The 17,753-nt window shown below is 43.8% G+C and overlaps 1 protein-coding gene across 4 annotated transcripts in view; it reads left to right on the top strand.

Annotated features, from left to right (window-relative positions):
- The window catches only part of nid2a (nidogen 2a (osteonidogen)), a 104,385-nt gene that overhangs the window by 76,040 nt on the left and 10,592 nt on the right, over positions 1–17,753 (top strand). For 2 of the 4 annotated variants that reach the window (XM_014210029.2, XM_014210028.2), the window contains exons 14-21: positions 3,135–3,374; positions 4,933–5,172; positions 6,206–6,445; positions 12,843–13,082; positions 14,054–14,284; positions 14,566–14,735; positions 15,010–15,139; positions 17,158–17,329. In XM_014210029.2, coding sequence (XP_014065504.2) covers positions 3,135–3,374; positions 4,933–5,172; positions 6,206–6,445; positions 12,843–13,082; positions 14,054–14,284; positions 14,566–14,735; positions 15,010–15,139; positions 17,158–17,329 — 1,663 coding nt within the window. The remainder of the gene's footprint in view (positions 1–3,134; positions 3,375–4,932; positions 5,173–6,205; positions 6,446–12,842; positions 13,083–14,053; positions 14,285–14,565; positions 14,736–15,009; positions 15,140–17,157; positions 17,330–17,753) is intronic. The other 2 variants (XM_014210031.2, XM_014210032.2) reach the window with 2 other exon arrangements.

Raw genomic sequence — 17,753 nt, 5'->3', positions numbered from 1 at the left:
ATAAACCCACCGAAATCAACTAACTGAACACAGGTGTGAAAAAACAGACAGACACAAACGAAAAGGAAAATGGGATCGGTGGCAGCTAGAAGGCCGGCGACGACGACCGCCGAGCACCGCCCGAACAGGGAGAGGAGCCACCTTCGGTGGAAGTCGTGACAGACCCTGTAGCTTGTCCACATTTAAGTTGTATCAACTTGAAAATGTTGATTAATGCCCCCACTAAGGCACGCCTGCAATATCATTTCCCAGTGTGCCTTGCCTTTTAGAGTGAATTGGATAGTTACCACACATGACTATATTTCTTAGAGACAGAGACATGGTTGTTAAATTCATACATTTTCAGTCCTTTGGCCTCCACCAAGTGAGTTCCTAGGCGACTATTATCATTATAATTAAACTCTTTATGACTATATAGTTGAAGTCGGAAGTTTACATACACCGTAGCCAAATACATTTAAACTCAGTTTTTCACAATTCCTGACATTTAATCCTAGTAAAAATTCCCTGTCTTAGGTCAGTTAGGATCACCACTTTTATTTTAAGTATATGAAATGTCAGAAAAATAGTAGAGAGAATGATTTATTTCAGCTTTCTTTTTCATTCATCACATTCCCAGTGGGTCAGAAGTTTACATACACTCAATTAGTATTTGGTAGCATTGCCTTTAAATTGTTTAACTTGGGTCAAACGTTTCGGGTAGGCTTCCACAAGCTTCCCAGAATAAATTGGGTGAATTTTGGCCCATTCCTCCTGACAGAGCTGGTGTAACTGAGTCAGGTTTGTAGGCCTCCTTGCTCGCACACGCTTTTTCAGTTCTGCCCACAAATTTTCTATAGGATTGAGGTCAGGGCTTTGTGATGGCCACTCCATTACCTTGACTTTGTTGTCCTTAAGCCATTTTGCCACAACATTGGAAGTATGCTTGGGGTCATTGTCCATTTGGAAGACCCATTTGCGACCAAGCTTTAACTTCCTGACTGATGTCTTGAGATGTTGCTTCAATATATCCACATAATTTTCCTTCCACATGAAGCCATCTATTTTGTGAAGTGCACCAGTCCCTCCTGCAACAAAGCACCCCTACAACATGATGTTGCCACCCCCGTGCTTCACGGTTGGGATGGTGTTTTTGTTTCATCAGACCAGAGGACTTTTCTCCAAAAAGTACGATCTTTGTCCCGATGTGCAGTTGCAAAACGTAGTCTGGCTTTTTTATGGAGGTTTTGGAGCTGTGGCTTCTTCCTTGCTGAGCGGCCTTTCAGGTTATGTCGATATAGGACTCGTTTTACTGTGGCTATAGATACTTTTGTACCTGTTTCCTCCAGCATCTTCACAAGGTCCTTTGCTGTTGTTCTGGGATTGATTTGCACTTTTCGCATCAAAGTACGTTCATTTCTAGGAGACTGAACGTGTCTCCTTCCTGAGCGGTATGATGGCTGCCTGGTCCCATGGTGTTTATACTTGCGTACTGTTGTTTGTACAGATGAGTGTGGTACCTTCAGGAATTTGGAAATTGCTCCCAAGGTAGGGAGCATCCAGGTAGGCCTTGAAATACATCCACAGGTACACCTCCAATTTACTCAAATTATGTCAATTAGCCTATCAGAAGCTTCTAAAGCCATGACATCATTTTCTGGAATTTTCCAAGCTGTTTAAAGGCACAGTCAACTTAGTGTATGTAAACTTCTGACCCACTGGAATTGTGATACAGTGAATTATAAGTGAAATAATCTGTCTGTAAACAATTGTTGGAAAAATGACTTGTCATGCACAAAGTAGATGTCCTACCCGACTTGCCAAAACTATAGTTTGTTACAAGAAATTTGTGGAGTGGTTGAAAAATGAGTTTTAATGACTCAACCTAAGTGTATGTAAACTTCCGTCTTCAACTGTACATTAGATATCTCATAAGGCCTTATTTTGAGGCCTAGCTTTACCCTAATACAGTGGCCTGAAACTCATAATTTACAGGCCACATCAAGTCTGCAAGTAGGGTTGCAAAATTCTGTTAATTTTCCCAGATATAAAAACAAATCCTGTTTGAAGGATTTCCAGGAATTTTCCAACCGCAATTTCTATAACATCTTGGAAAATTGCCATTATTTTGCAACCCTACCCTACATTATGCAGGCTTGCAAAGTGAATTGTAATTTTTGTTTTATTTATTGTACCCCTTTTTCTCCCCATTTTTGTGATTTTCAATTGGTATTTAGTCTTTTCCCATCGCTGAAACTCCCTAACAGGGACTCGGGAGAAGCGAAGGTCGAGAGCCATGCATCCTCCGAAAGCCACACTGCTTCTTGACACACTGCTGTATAAACCCGGAAGCCAGCCGCACCAATGTGTCGGAGGAAACGACCGTGTCAGCATGCATGCGCCCGGCCCACCACAGGAGTCACTAGAGCGCGATGCGACAAGGACAGACATCCCAGCCGGCCAAATTCTCCCCTAACCCGGACGACGCTGGGCCAATTGGCCAATTGTGCGTTGCCTCATGGGTCTTCTGGTCGCGGCTGGCTGCGACACAGCCCGGGATTGAACCCGGATCTGTAATGACACATCAAGCACTGCCATGCCTTAGACCGCTGCGCCAACTCGGGAGGCCGTGAAATGTAATTTCTATTGGAATCCAGCCAGAGTTAAGATATCCAACAGTTTTTAAATTTGTATTCACCCACAACCTGCATTCATTATGACTGCCAGGGTTAGGAACAGTGGGAGGAGACCTAAGCCATTTAGACTGGAACAACCATTTCAGCAACGGATGCAAAAGTTCAAACTAAATGATTGGATTAGTTTAGAAAAATGTATGTAATTGATAATTGTGTAGCATAAGATTAATCAATGTACACTCAATGTACATGAATAAACACAGATATTAAAAACAGTTTTTAAAAAAAAAGTAGAGCATGCTGGGAAAGGTTAATTTGTTATCATAACTTTAAAAAATAGAGTTGGTTTGACTCCTCGTTGAGTTGAATCAGTGCCACATAAACATTTTAAATTCAACTTACTGTGTCTCTGTGTGCGTGTGCGTGTGCGTGTGTGTGTGTGTGTGTGTGTGTGTGTGTGTGTGTGTGTGTGTGTGTGTGTGTGTGTGTTGTCTGAGCACCCTTTACCTGTCTCTACAGATCACACTGAGAGGCCTAAGACTCAATGTGAACACCACAGAGACAGTGTCCAGACGACCAGTCCTGAGGGGTACTCCATCGTGGAGGGTTTTGTACCCCAGTGCGATGAGCAGGGTCAGTACAGAGCACTGCAGTGTCACGGTTCTACAGGACACTGCTGGTGTGTGGACAACAGGGGGCAGGAGAGGGCAGGGACCAGGAAACCACCCGGTGCTGGCCAGCCTAACTGTGATGAACCAGGTAAGAGTTTGAACTTTAATGACCCTCTCTGCTGATTTGTATGTGTCTTGCACACAGACACACTTTTGATGGCCTTACAGGAGTAGCATCCCACACTGACACCAATCCAGCAAATTCAGGGAGAAGTCCGACTGGGACTCAAACTCATGTCAGTCCAATACCTAAGTGTCCCAAACCTGTTGACAAGGTCGCTAGGTGTTGTACTAACGACCATACACTATACTAGATTTCGACCAATCCCATGGTAACTCGCAAAATCGGTTGTTCCAGCATTACTTTTGTTACGAATTGCATGTGGAGATGCACATTTTGTACAATGTAAAAAAAATACCAAAATATGTAAAAACAGTGGTTTAGACTGTACTGTATACCTTTAATTTCCAATGGCATATGTTCAAGCTCAATATATTCCTTGAGCCCTTTTGCTTTGTTATAATTAACTGTGGTGCATAGTGTAGATTTCTGGAAAATCATAAGCCAAAAAACTGCAAATCCCTATCTCCTCTAGCCTTCCCACAGACATTAGCGAATGTTACTAAATGTACTAGCGGTAGCTAGCTGACAAGCTAACTGAAGCTAGCAAGCTTGGTAAGGAATACTGGATTTTGACTGGTCGTTGAACACAAGTTATGGATCTTTTAGTAGCAGGCTAATTAAGTTGCCATTTGGGCGACGCAAAAAGTTGTCCCTATCCCCATTTCAATTTTACCTAGCCAGTTAGCTTGTTGGCGAGCTCCAGTTAACATAACTATGCTAGCTTTTGCGCTAGCTACCAAAGACAATACCTAGCATGCTACCACATGTAATAAACGATAATAAAGCAAACACCTTGACTCAAGGCTTGAGCATAGACATTTACTACCAGAATGAAAGGTATAATCCATTGCTTTGACATATGTGGTCATTTTTTAACATTTAGTTTTACCAAGTTAGTATTTTGTACCGGAAGTACCACTACAACCAATTTTTTGCAATGTATGATTGGGTTGATCAGTTCCTGTTGCAGGAGATTTCTGCTTGAGTGTAAATTATTAAATAATTCTATCCTGAATTTAGGGAAATGGTCTATATAGCCTGTAGAATGAGTAACTAAAGGGTTAAGCATAAGTCTCAGGAGATTGACTAGGATGAGAGAGGAATTGGGGGCTGTGTGTTTAAGTAAACATTAAGATCTGTTAAACTGTGGCTGACCTGACCTAGCTTGAACCCTCCAGGTTTCCCTAATCTCAGAGTTCTAAAAATGTCGGCAGGATCAGGAGTTAAGGTTTTGAGAGTTCTGAGGAAGAGGACAATTAACTCTTGATGCTAGTGTGTAATGTGTGTGCATAAATGAGGAGTCTGGTATATAATGATGTTCTGTAAAATGGACGGCAGAACGTTCTCTGAATAAACTGTACAGATCTTTTGCAGAAAGCTGAGTCCTTGCCTAATTATTATTAACCTAGTGTCTTACAAACCTTGGGGATTAGTCATGGCTTATTGATTGGTAATTAATAGCATTGGGATTCGAAAATTCCCGTATCAGTTCCCTAGTTTAACCCCTTACCTGTCTCTACAGATCTTCCTGAGAGGGCCAAGACTCACTGTGAGCAGCATAAAGACAGTGTCCAGACGATCAGTCCTGAGGGGTACCCTATCCTGGGGGTCTTTGTGCCTGAGTGCGATGAGCAGGGTCAATACAGAGCCCTGCAGTGCCATGGTTCCACAGGACACTGCTGGTGTGTGGACAGCAAGGGGCAGGAGAGAGCAGGGACCAGGAAAGGACCTGGCACTAGCCAGCCTAACTGTGATGAACCAGGTAGGAGTTGTAACTTTAATGACCCTCTCTGCTGATTTTTATGTGTCTTGCACACAGACACACTTTTGATGGCCTTACAGGAGTAGCATCCCACACTGACACCAATGCAGAAAATTCAGGGAGAAGTCGGACTGGGACTCAAACTCATGTCAGTCCAATACCTAAGTTATTACACTAAGTGTCCCAAACCTGTTGACAAGGTCGCTTGGTGTTGTACTAACGACCATACACTATACTAGATTTCGACCAATCCCATGGTCACTCGCAAAATCGGTTGTTCCAGCATGACTTTTGTTATGAATTGCATGTGGAGATGCACATTTTGTAAAATGTCAAAAAATACCAAAATATGTAAAAACAGTGGTTTAGACTGTACTGTATACCTTTAATTTCCAATGGCATATGTTCAAGCTCAATATATTCCTTGAGCCCGTTTGCTTTGTTATAATTAACTGTGGTGCATAGAGTGTAGATTTCTGGAAAATCATAAGCCAAAAAACTGCAAATCCCTATCTCCACTAGCCTTCCCATAGACATTAGCGAATGTTACTAAATGTACTAGCGGTAGCTAGCTGACAAGCTAACTGAAGCTAGCAAGCTTGGTAAGGAATACTGGATTTTGACTGGTCGCTGAACACAAGTTATGGATCTTTTAGTAGCTAGCTAATTAAGTTGCCATTTGGGTGACGTAAAAAGTTCTCCCTATCTCCATTTCAATTTTACCTAGCCAGTTAGCGAGCTCCAGTTTACGCAACTGTGCTAGCTTTTGCGCTAGCTACCAAAGACAATACCTAGCATGCTACCACATGTAATAAACGATAATAAAGCAAACACCTTGACTCAAGGCTTGAGCATAGACATTTACTACCAGAATGAAAGGTATAATCCATTGCTTTGACATATGTGGTCATTTTTTAACATTTAGTTTTACCAAGTTAGTATTTTGTACCGGAAGTACCACTACAACCAATTTTTTGCAATGTATGATTGGGTTGATCAGTTCCCTAGTTTAACCCCTTACCTGTCTCTACAGATCTTCCTGAGAGGGCCAAGACTCGCTGTGAGCAGCATAAAGACAGTGTCCAGACGATCAGTGCTGAGGGGTACCGTATCCTGGTGGTCTTTGTGCCTGAGTGCGATGAGCAGGGTCAATACAGAGCCCTGCAGTGCCATGGTTCCACAGGACACTGCTGGTGTGTGGACAGCAGGGGGCAGGAGAGAGCAGGGACCAGGAAAGGACCCGGCACTAGCCAGCCTAACTGTGATGAACCAGGTAGGAGTTGTAACTTTAATGACCCCCTCCACTCATTTTTATGTGTCTTGCACACAGACACACTTTTGATGGCCTTACAGGAGTAGCATCCCACACTGACACCAATGCAGCAAATTCAGGGAAAAGTCTGACTGGGACTCAAACTCGTGTCAGTCCAATACCTACGTTATTACACTAAGTAGGGCAGTTGCGGTGACCGTATTACCGCCACAATGGCGTTCACGAGCCATGAAGGCAGTCAAATTCCACGTACCGTTTAGTCATGGGAATTAGGCTTCTCCAAACTCTGATGCTGCTGATGGTCATTAGTAGCCTACCAAACTTGCTAACTGCGTGATACTCAGCACGCTATTGTCCCTCTTATCACTCTGACATCAATGCAAATGTGATCGGGAATCTAATCAAACACTTCATGAGCTGAAGTTTTGCAACATTTCTATAGGCTATGCAATTGCGTGAGAAAACAGAGTGATGGCTTCTACTAAAAATAGGAGGATCCCATCAGCTTTCTATAGACTAGGCCAGTGGTCACCAACCGGTCGATCGCGATCAACTTGTCGATCTCCAAGGCATTTCTAATCGATCGCCAAACATTTCTGTAAAAAACCCAACGATAAAGCCTTGTGTTCCTATTTTTTTTTATTCGTCTCGGGCTGTTGGTGGTAGGTGCAGCCAATTCAGCTGCCCTGCACGCCGGGTAGGCAAACTGTTGCCATTTCATGTGTCTGAAGGTACAAACTCTGCCTTCACGCTGGGCCTGGAGAGGAAATCAAGTGCACTATGCCATTGCTGGCCAATCAGATTGCTCAGATGACCGAGTCTGCATTAATGTAGCAGGCATAAAAGAAAGCTACGGCAAAATTGATACTGTGAGATTTCAAAACGTTTAAAACCATGACTAGAGAGAGACTGTCAACGAATTCAGCAAAGAGCTGCTGTTTTTATGAGTGAGTTCATGTTTAAGCTCTTACTCAGCACTGTCAACACTTTGTATTCAACACTTTTATAAGCCATTAAATGCGCGTTCTTCCTATTTCCACTCAGCGCTACAACAAGCAGTGCAGCAGTAATGAATGAGTAGGAAAGTGTAGCTATAGGCTTGCGTTGTTGTTATTATTAGTGGCTTGGTTCTTTTTAATATCAAGGAATATTTCACTTTCTCTGTTCATAGGAGTAACAACATGAATTTGTGCATGAGGCAGAAATAATGCGGTGCGACTCTAGTTTCACCATCAGCTGGAAGACTGTGTCCCTTTTTGGTCAGTGGAGGAAAGGGAGAGCGGAGGGATGTTGAGAGACGGACCCTCAGTCTGCTGCTCTCTCCCTCCGCTTAGACTGACCATCAGAAGCAAGCACCATCAGCCCAGTAAAATAAAAAGCAAATTATTTAAATATATGCTCACTCAGCTGTGCAACAATGGATCTACAACAATGGATCTATTACCGGTGTGATCATATAGCCTACCTCAAATTTTGAAATATAATTTAAAAAAATGTCCTGAACAACAATGAATTGGCAGGTAAATTCAAGCAAAGCCAGTATGCAGTGATAATGTATTGGGCCTATAGCTTACTGCACTGCTTACTGAACCTCATTGCTACAGTACTGTTTTTAATTGGTTATTGTTGCATAGGCTTACATTTTTTAAGTCATGTTAATAAAAAATCACAACGGCAGATCTCGGCATGCATTTTGACTCAGAAAGTGATCTTGACTCAGAAAAGGTTGGTGACCACTGGACTAGGCCTACTAAACTCAGCAAAAAAAAGACGTCCCTTTTTCAGAACCCTGTCTTTAAAAGATAATTGGTAAAAATCCAAATAACTTCACAGATCTTCATTGTAAAGGGTTTAAACACAGGGTTTCCCATGCTTGTTCAATGAACCATAAACAATTAATGAACATGCACCTGTGGAACGGTCGTTAAGACACTAACAGCTTACAGAAAGTAGGCAATTAAGATCACAGTTATGAAAACTTAGGACACTAAAGAGGCCTTTCTACTGACTCTGAAAAACACCAAAAGAAAGATGCCCAGGGTCCCTGCTCATCTGCGTGAACGTGCCTTAGGCATGAGGACTGCAGATGTGGCCAGGGCAATAAATTGCAATGTCTGTACTGTGAGACGGCTAAGACAGTGCTACAGGGAGACAGGATGGACAGCTGATCGTACTCGCAGTGGCAGACCACGTGTAACAACACCTGCACCGGATCGGTACATCCGAACATCACACCTGCGGGACAGGTACAGGATGGCAACAACAACTGCCCGAGTTACACCAGGAACGCACAATCCCTCCATCAGTGCTCAGACTGTCCGTAATAGGCTGAGAGAGGCTGGACTGAGGGCTTGTAGGCCTGTTGTAAGGCAGGTCCTCACCAGACAACACCGGCAACAACGTCTCCTATGGGCACAAACCCACCATCGCTGGACCAGACAGGACTGGCAAAAAGTGCTCTTCACTAACGAGTCACGGTTTTGTCTCACCAGGGGTGATGGTCAGATTCGCGTTTATCGTCGAAAGGAATGAGCGTTACACTGAGGCCTGTACTCTCGATCGATTTGGAGGTAGAGGCTCTGTCATGGTCTGGGGCGGTGTGTCACAGCATCATCGGACTGAGCTTGTCGTCATTGCAGGCAATCTGAACGCTGTGCGTTACAGGGAAGACATCCTCCTCCCTCATGTGGTACCCTTCCTGCAGGCTCATCCTGACATGACCCTCCAGCATGACAATGCCACCAGCCATACTGCTCGTTCTGTGCGTGATTTCCTGCAAGACAGGAATGTCAGTGTTCTGCCATGGCCAGCGAAGAGCCCGGATCTCAATCCCATTGAGCACATCTGGGACCTGTTGGGTCGGAGGGTGAGGGCTAGGGCCATTTCCCCCAGAAATGTCCAGGAACTTGCAGGTGCCTTGTTGGAAGAGTGGGGTAACATCTCACAGCAATAACTGGCAAATCTTGTGCAGTCCATGAGGAGGAGATGCACTGCAGTACTTAATTCAGCTGGTGGCCACACCAGATACTGACTGTTACTTTTAATTTTGACCCCCCCCTTTTGTTCAGGGACACATTATTCCATTTCTGTTAGTCACATGTCTGTGGAACTTGTTCAGTTTGTCTCAGTTGTTGAATCTTATGTTCATACAAAAATTTACACATGTTGAGTTTGACCCTGGACAACACCCACACCAGACGTGATCAGGACTCACAGGTTGAAGTATAAAAACAAACTCTGAACCAACTTTATTAATTTGGGGACAGGTCGAAAAGCATCAAACATTTATGGCAATTTAGCCAGCTAAAATGCGGTTGCTAGCTAATTTGTCCTAGGATATAAACATTGGGTTGTTATTTTACCTGAAATGTACAAGTTCCTCTACTCCAACAATGAATCCACAGATAAAAGGGTAAACTGAGTTTGTTTCTAGTAATCTCTCCTACTGTAGGCTTCTTCTTCTTTGGACTTTATATGGCAGTTCGCAACCAACTTTAAAGTGCATTACCACCACCAACTGGGCTGGATTGTGGACCTCAGATCATCTTTCAATCACCCACGTGGGTAAATGCTCCTTAAAACCAACGAGGAGATGGGAGAGGTGGGACTTGCAGCGCGTCAAGCATCACAAATAGAACCAAGTCCTATTTTAGCGCCTAGCTGGCTACACAGACGCTCGTTGATGCACGCGAGCAGTGTGGGTGCAATGATTGAATAACATGTATGTGTACATTTATTTTGCAACGCTTGCGCACGCGACACCAGCGTGTCACGTCCTGACCAGTAAAGGGGTTATTTGTTCTTATAGTTTGGTCAGGACGTGGTAGGGGGTATTTTGTTTTATGTGGTTCTGGGTGTGTTTGTATGTGTTCATGTAGAGAGGGGTATTTGATTTATGTATTCCGGGGTTTTTGGGTTATCGTTCTATGTTAGTTTATTTCTATGTTCTGTCTAGGCATTTGTATTTCTATGTTTTGGTAATGGGGATTGGGGCCTTCAACTGGAGGCAGCTGTCTATCGTTGCCTCTGATTGAAGGTCCTATATTTAGGAGTGTGTTTTGTTTTGGGAATTGTGGGAGATTGTTTCTTGTTTTGCTGTGTGCCTGACAAGACTGTCTAGTTCGTTTGTTTTTGTATACGTTGTTTGTTTTTCCTTCTTCACTAATAAAAAGATGAGTATACATTTTCTCGCTGCGTTTTGGTCTACACCCTACGACACCTGTGACAGAATCTCCCACCAAACACGGACCAAGCAGCGGAGGAGGGAGCAGCAAAAGATGGACTGTCGGGAGTCATGGACCTGGGAGGAGATTAAAGCCGGAGTGGGCCCATGGAGGAAGGCGAAAGAGGACCGGGAATGTTACAGGGGAACACGGTTGGCGTTCAAACCGGAGAGGCAGCCCCAATAATGTTTTTGGGGGGTGCACACGGGTAGTTTGGCTGGGCGAGGATTAAGCCCCAAGCCAAATCCCCGTGCTTTTGTTAAGCAACCTATGACTGGACAGGTCCCGTGCTTCGGGTTAATGCGTACTGTGGCGAGGCCAAGTATTTTCAGGCCGGTGTGTGCAGTGCCAGCGCCCTGCATTTGCCAGGGGGAAGTGGGCACCCAGCCAGTATGGGCGGTGCCAGTCTTGCGCTCGAGACCGCCAGTGCGCCTCTACGGTCCAGTGTATCCTGCTCCTCACACTAGCTGTGAGGTGTGTGTCTCCAGTCTGGCACATCTTAAGCCAGCACCACGCACCAGGCTTCCAGTGCATCAGCCCAGTCCAGTATGTCCTGTTCCCGCTCCTCGCACTAGCCTTGAAGTGCGTGTCTCCAGTCTGATACCTCCACAACCAGCCCCACGCATCAGGCTTCCAGTGCGTCAGCCCAGTCCCGAACTTCTGGCAACAGTGCCTCGTCCAGAGTGTCCGGCAACAGTGCCTCGTCCAGAGTGTCCGGCAACAGTGCCTCGTCCAGAGTGTCCGGAACCAGGAGAGTCGTCCTACGGCCCGGAGCTCCCAGAGTCGTCCTACGGCCCGGAGCTCCCAGAGTCGTCCTACGGCCCGGAGCTCCCAGAGTACAGTCCAGGGTCTTCAGTGACTGGCCTCAGGCAGAGGTATGCAGTGGGGGTGGTTTGGTCAGGTAGGGGATTAAGGCCTGAGCCTAAGCCACCTCCACTGTAGGAGGTTTGAGGAGGGGGGGGGGGTGTAGCACAGGAGCTGTCGGTGACGGCAGCCACCCTCCGTTCCCTCCCTTTAGTTTAGGGGTTTATTTTTGGGGTATTTTTGTTGTCAGGTGCATCCTGGGTCTGCACCTTTGGGGGGGGGGGTACTGTCACGTCCTGACCAGTAAAGGGGTTATTTGTTCTTATAGTTTGGTCAGGACGTGGCAGGGGGTATTTGTTTTATGTGGTTCTGGGTGTGTTTGTGTATTTGACTTATGTATTCCGGGGTTTTTGGGTTATCGTTCTATGTTAGTTTATTTCTATGTTCTGTCTAGGCGTTTGTATTTCTATGTTTTGGTAATGGGGATTGGGGCCTTCAATTGGAGGCAGCTGTCTATCGTTGCCTCTGATTGAAGGTCCTATATTTAGGATTGTGTTTGTTTTGGGGTTTGTGGGAGATTGTTTCTTGTTTTGCTGTATGCCTGACGAGACTGTCTAGTTCGTTTGTTTTTGTATACGTTGTTTGTTTTTCCTTCTTCACAAATAAAAAGAAGATGAGTATACATTTTCCCGCTGCGTTTTGGTCTACACCCTACGACACCCGTGACACAGCGGTGTGGTCAGCATGTTACAATGTTTTACAAATCTAAATATATAGCCCAATGTTTGTAGAACAACTAAGGTTACATTTATAACTCTAAATTAAGCATTTAGGAGTACCTATTTCTTTGTTAACCGCTCAACACAGAATGTGCGCAATCACACAAATCGTTTGGAGAACATATTTATATTTTATTCAGCTTTGTTCAATTGTATTCTTCATAATATAAAATAATGCCACTGAATTATAAGTAAATCTTGTTTAACTAGTGTAGCCCACAGTCATTTGGCATAGCTACATCAGGACCTAACATAAGGACAACTCAGAGTATGCTATTCTTCTCTTCTGAAATAGACTACATTTTCTTCATATCATGCTTCTTTAGCCCTGTCTAAAATAAATAACGGATTTATTCAACTTTTAGAAGCTTTTTAGAAGATGTTAATGTGTTTGTTAATTAACGGTAAATTACCGTGAGACTGAGTTATTTGCCATGACCAGTCGGGAAAAAAATAGGTTATTCCAGCATTACTTTTGTTACGAATTGCATGTGGAGATACACATTTTGTAAAAAATAAAATAAAGTCTAAATACATTAAAAACAATAGTTTAAACTGTGACCTGGTTTAACCCCTTACCTCTCTCTTCAGATCGTCCTGAGAGGCCCAAGACTCATTGTGAACACCAGAGAGACAGTGTCCAGACAACCAGTCCTGAGGGGTACCCTATCCCGGGAGTCTTTGTGCCTGAGTGCGATGAGCAGGGTCAATACAGAGCCCTGCAGTGCCACGGTTCTACAAGACATTGCTGGTGTGTGGACAGCAGGGGGCAGGAGAGAGCAGGGACCAGGAAAGAACCCAGCACTGGCCAGCCTAACTGTGATGAACCAGGTGAGTTTATTGTCACTAAGCCACAGGCGTTAGAAGTTCAGAATGAGAAAGTGTAGGATATATAGAAATAATTACGCTCAAATTGAAAAAGAATTAAAGAAAATAATGAGGATTCCTATCATCTTAATGGAGGTGTTTCACCTTCACGCTGTCAAAACAACCGCTATGTGGTGTTGGCTAAAGAGGATCTGATTGAATCGAGCTCATCGTCTTTAGAGCTCACATTGCGTCAAACCTTAGTCTGTTTTTCTTATTAGTTTGCTTTTCGTTGTCAGGGTGTTTATTTCGATTTTGAAGTGGAACTGTTGACTGTGCATGCAGTCAGATTCACTGCAAGTGTTGACAGCTTACTTAGTCATAGAAAGGACCCTGTGAAAGAAGAGTGTATGAACCATCCACATACTTTGAAGCTTTGGTCATAATTCAATTATCAATTGGTGTCCTGATGTGGTGATTGACATTTTAGTCATTTAGTAGTAGTGAGTTCATACATTTTCAGACTTTTTTCATACTGGTCCCCTGTGGGAATCGAATCCACAACCATGGGGTTGCAAGCGCCTTGCTCTCCCAACTGAGCCACACGGGACCCTTGGTGCAGGACGACAGAACTAATTACTTTCAGTGACACTTTATTTGGCTAGTCCCCTAAAGACGATCCATAGATGCTCGCACTATCAGCAAACTATCAACTGCAACTCTGTTGATATGCAACTGCTTGCCAGGGTTACAGTTAGGTTTAAGGTTAGGGTAAAGGTTAAGATCAGGGTTAGAGTTAGGGTTAAGTTTAGGTTAAGGGTTAAGGTTAGGGTTTGTAGTAGTTAGTTGAACACTTACTGAACATCTATAAACCATCTATTTGGGATTATTCAAATAAAGTTAATTAATTCAAGAAAAAAATACCTGAGTTTCTCCTAGCCCTGTACTGTATATGACCCATGTGCCCTCTCCCTCTGCCCCCCTCTCTCCCTCAGCGGTAGTGCCCCCCACCCAGCGGCCGGAGACAGTGTGCGAGCGTTGGCGGGCCAGCCTGGTGGACCACTACGGGGGCCTGCCCGAGCCCCACCACTACCTTCCCCAGTGCGACCCCCAGGGGCAGTTCAACCCCATCCAGTGCTACGGCGACAGCAGCTACTGTTGGTGTGTGGACCGGGACGGCCGTGAGGTGGCCGGGACGCGCTCGCACGACGTGGTCAAGCCTGCCTGTGAGTGACGTTACTGACGCTGCTGGTCATCTTTTCACATTTTCAAGTTTGTACTGTAGGATTAAATGTTGAATGCTAATCTGTGACATGTATCTTAAACTGTATAAACATTTGTTGATGTTAACTTGAGGTTTGGGAGGAACATTTGAATTTTGATAATGTGAGGTATCATTTAGTTAATTAGTTATCTACACAGGTAGGTTAATTAACAACTTCTAATACAGTATATCTGTCAGTGTTTTATCCTGACTTACTTGCTTCTTCTCACCCACCCCCTACAGGTGTCCCCACTGTAGCCCCTCCCACCATGCACCCTCTGCCTCGCCCTGATGTGACCCCGCCCCCCTCAGGCACCTCCCTCCTGTATGCCCAGGGACAGCAGATTGGGGCACTGCCTCTCAATGGCACACTCATGGACTCGGAGCGCTCCTCTACACTACTGGCTCTGCATGTAAGGAAGAATACTAGGCTACTCCATACTAGTCCTTACAAGAGCTTAATGTAGAGTTTGTACTATTGAACAGCTAGGAATATCTCATTGTATGTCAGCCATTCACAATTTCTCAGTATTCTTTCTAGGCATTATGTGAAGTTCACGGCACTCACCACTGTATTTGTAGATTCATATAGTTTTGTGTCACGTGTTCTGATTGTGGCTAAGGTACAACCTGTGTTGAACTGGTAGACTGTAAGTGTAAGTGTAAAATGTATGTTTCTCTCCACAGGGCTCCATTGTGGTGGGCATCGACTATGACTGCAGGGAGAAGAAGGTGTACTGGACCGACCTGGCAGGCAGGACCATCAACAGAGCCAGACTGGAGCCTGGGGCCGAGCCTGAGACTCTCATCAACACAGGTACACTTACACCAGGGTTTCTATTATGAAAATGTGGCACCGAACATTTTACATTATTATTTAGGCTGATAATATAACTCAATCACTATTCGTAAAAAAGACTGTTCAATGCATGGCTGCGTATAGCGTAGAGGCCTGGGCTATAGGCTATATCAGATGTGTTTCTTCTTTCATTGCACGGGAAAAACACATTTCATGCAATTCTACTTTATATGACTGGAGACATTTAGCAGAATCTTTTTTAATATGAAAAATTAGAGAGATCAATATAAACGATGTTGTCCATATAATAGGCCTATGAGAAGGGGAGACACGAATAGAATACGTCCAGCTGGAGGAAGAAATGATTGTCCAACAACAAAACTTTTAAGAGGCACTGACCCAACAATGATAGAGGGTGAATATGTGCAGTGTGCACTCACCAGGGATATGGCCGATGCTCTCCGCTGGTGCCAATAAGATAGGCTATGGCCTACTGTTGTTCGCTCAATTAAGATTCATCTTTTCATTGTGTTTATAGCAATAGCTATTTGCTTTCCAAACTATGTTTTTCTGCGATTTAATTTTGAAATATTGCTTTATGCCTGGCTGGGCCTCTCTACTTTTCACTGACAGTCGCAACTCAACAATAATCTTTTAGGTATTTGCTGCGTGCGCTCACTGTCTAAATTGTGCACACTGCCTTTCCTTCTGACTGTAGGTAATGCGATTTTTAAAACAATTCCAAATGTATTTTTTTAAGGCTAATAATGCTCTGTGGCCAAAATCATGCTTTAGTAGCCTATTTTTTTCTGTATAGACAGGAGTAGGCTAATTAGGCTATATCATTTTGGCAATTTAATTCAATTTACTTAGGAAAGCTTAGCTTCCCCTAGCCTTATAAACACGCTGCCTATGAGCCTATGTCAATCTACTATCCCCTAAATGTACCTATTCTATTGGTCAGCTTGTCGAGAAAGAAATAGCCAAAACAGACTCTGGGGCATTTGTGGGGCAATAGATCCCAAATTCATACAACCAGTAGGCCTAGGCTACATAATTTGTATTTATTTTTTTAAAGCTATGAATCTGATGCAACAGATCAGAAAGTTTAGCTTAAAATGTTGATAAACTATTATTTCGTAACATTATTAGCGCAGCAATGCACACAAGGCAGTAGGCTACGCGCAAATGTGTATTTGGCTAACAGACAATGAAAGAAAGTTGAAAACCAATAGAACATGAGAGAATTAGGCTCTTTTTAAAATAATTGCCTCCACGGATATGGTCGGATTTTTCTTAGGCTACTTTGAAGCAAGGTAAAACATGACTCATAATATGTAGTAAAGCAGCTATATGTTTTCAAAATGCATACTACCTCCAGCTCATTGCAAAGTGGTGTGTGACCCGCTGATAAAGCCTGCCTTCCGTTGCCTAAGCATTTGAATGGCAAATGGGAAGCGGGTTTCAATTACCAGACGAGAAATAAAAATAGTAGCTCTTTTTAATCGTGGGCCAAAAATTATTTTAACAGGGTTGCATTTAGAATTGTTGCGCAATGATTGGGCTTATAAAAGCGCTGTCTGAAATGTTTTGCTAAAAGGCTCTGTATCTGTATGCTGTGCGCTTGTGATAAGGTAGTACATAACGAATATACATATGCAGCAATTTAATTCCATAGGCCGATAAGCATGTATGTACATCAACTGGTATTTCCATCAATGAATAGGCTAAAAAGCATTATTTCGCAATGTTTTTCTATCTTCTCTCTGACAATTGGCCGTTGCGAATTTTATTTATCAGCTTTTTTTTTTATACGCCCAAAAGCCGACTATTACCGGCTAATGGAAACACTGACTCACACCCACCGGTAACACAGACAACAAGGGCATATCACACAGCCAGCACAGATAACACGCACTCTGCAACCAGAGTTACCGCAGTCACCTTCACAGATAACTGACAACTACATTTACATTTCAGGTATTTACTACAGTATGTTCAACTGAATAACCTTTATGACTGTCCATTGTCTGTAGGTCTAACCAGTCCAGAGGGCTTGGCGGTGGACGTGGTGCGCAGGGCCATGTTCTGGGTGGATAGCACGCCAGACAAGATCGAACGTGCTAACCTGGACGGCAGCGGGAGACAGACTCTCTTCGACACTGACATGGTCAACCCCCGTGCTATCATAGTGGACTCTTCCACTGGGTAGGTTGAGGTTTAAAGTGGGTTATGTCAAAATCTCTCACAGTGGTGTGCACATTAACACAAAAATACATCATGTAATAAAGAAAGCGTACTTGCACATTAATGTGCACCCCCAATAGTTTAGGTTTTACAGTATATTAGTCAAGTCAGCATGTCTACTATACTCACTTTTTTACTTTAGAATAAAACATAACTTTTTGAGAACATACAGTAAATGTACCAGTTGGTTTTCTACATAGCAGTGACTATCGGCCATGGCTGTCTTATGTTCTGAGTTCAGTTACTGCACCACTGCTTTCACAACATCATAACATCTCTGACCAAAAGTAGATTTTCCGAAAGTCATAAACTGTTCCGTGGAAAGGCGTTTGACAAGCTAGGGTGACTGGAAGAAATCAAAACAGAACTGGAGGTGGATGTTTTC

The sequence above is a fragment of the Salmo salar genome, chromosome ssa09, assembly GCF_905237065.1.
Source record: "Salmo salar chromosome ssa09, Ssal_v3.1, whole genome shotgun sequence".
Lineage (NCBI taxonomy): Eukaryota > Metazoa > Chordata > Actinopteri > Salmoniformes > Salmonidae > Salmo > Salmo salar.
The sequence above is the reverse complement of the archived record's forward strand: the minus strand, read 5'-3'. Positions and strand labels throughout refer to the sequence as shown.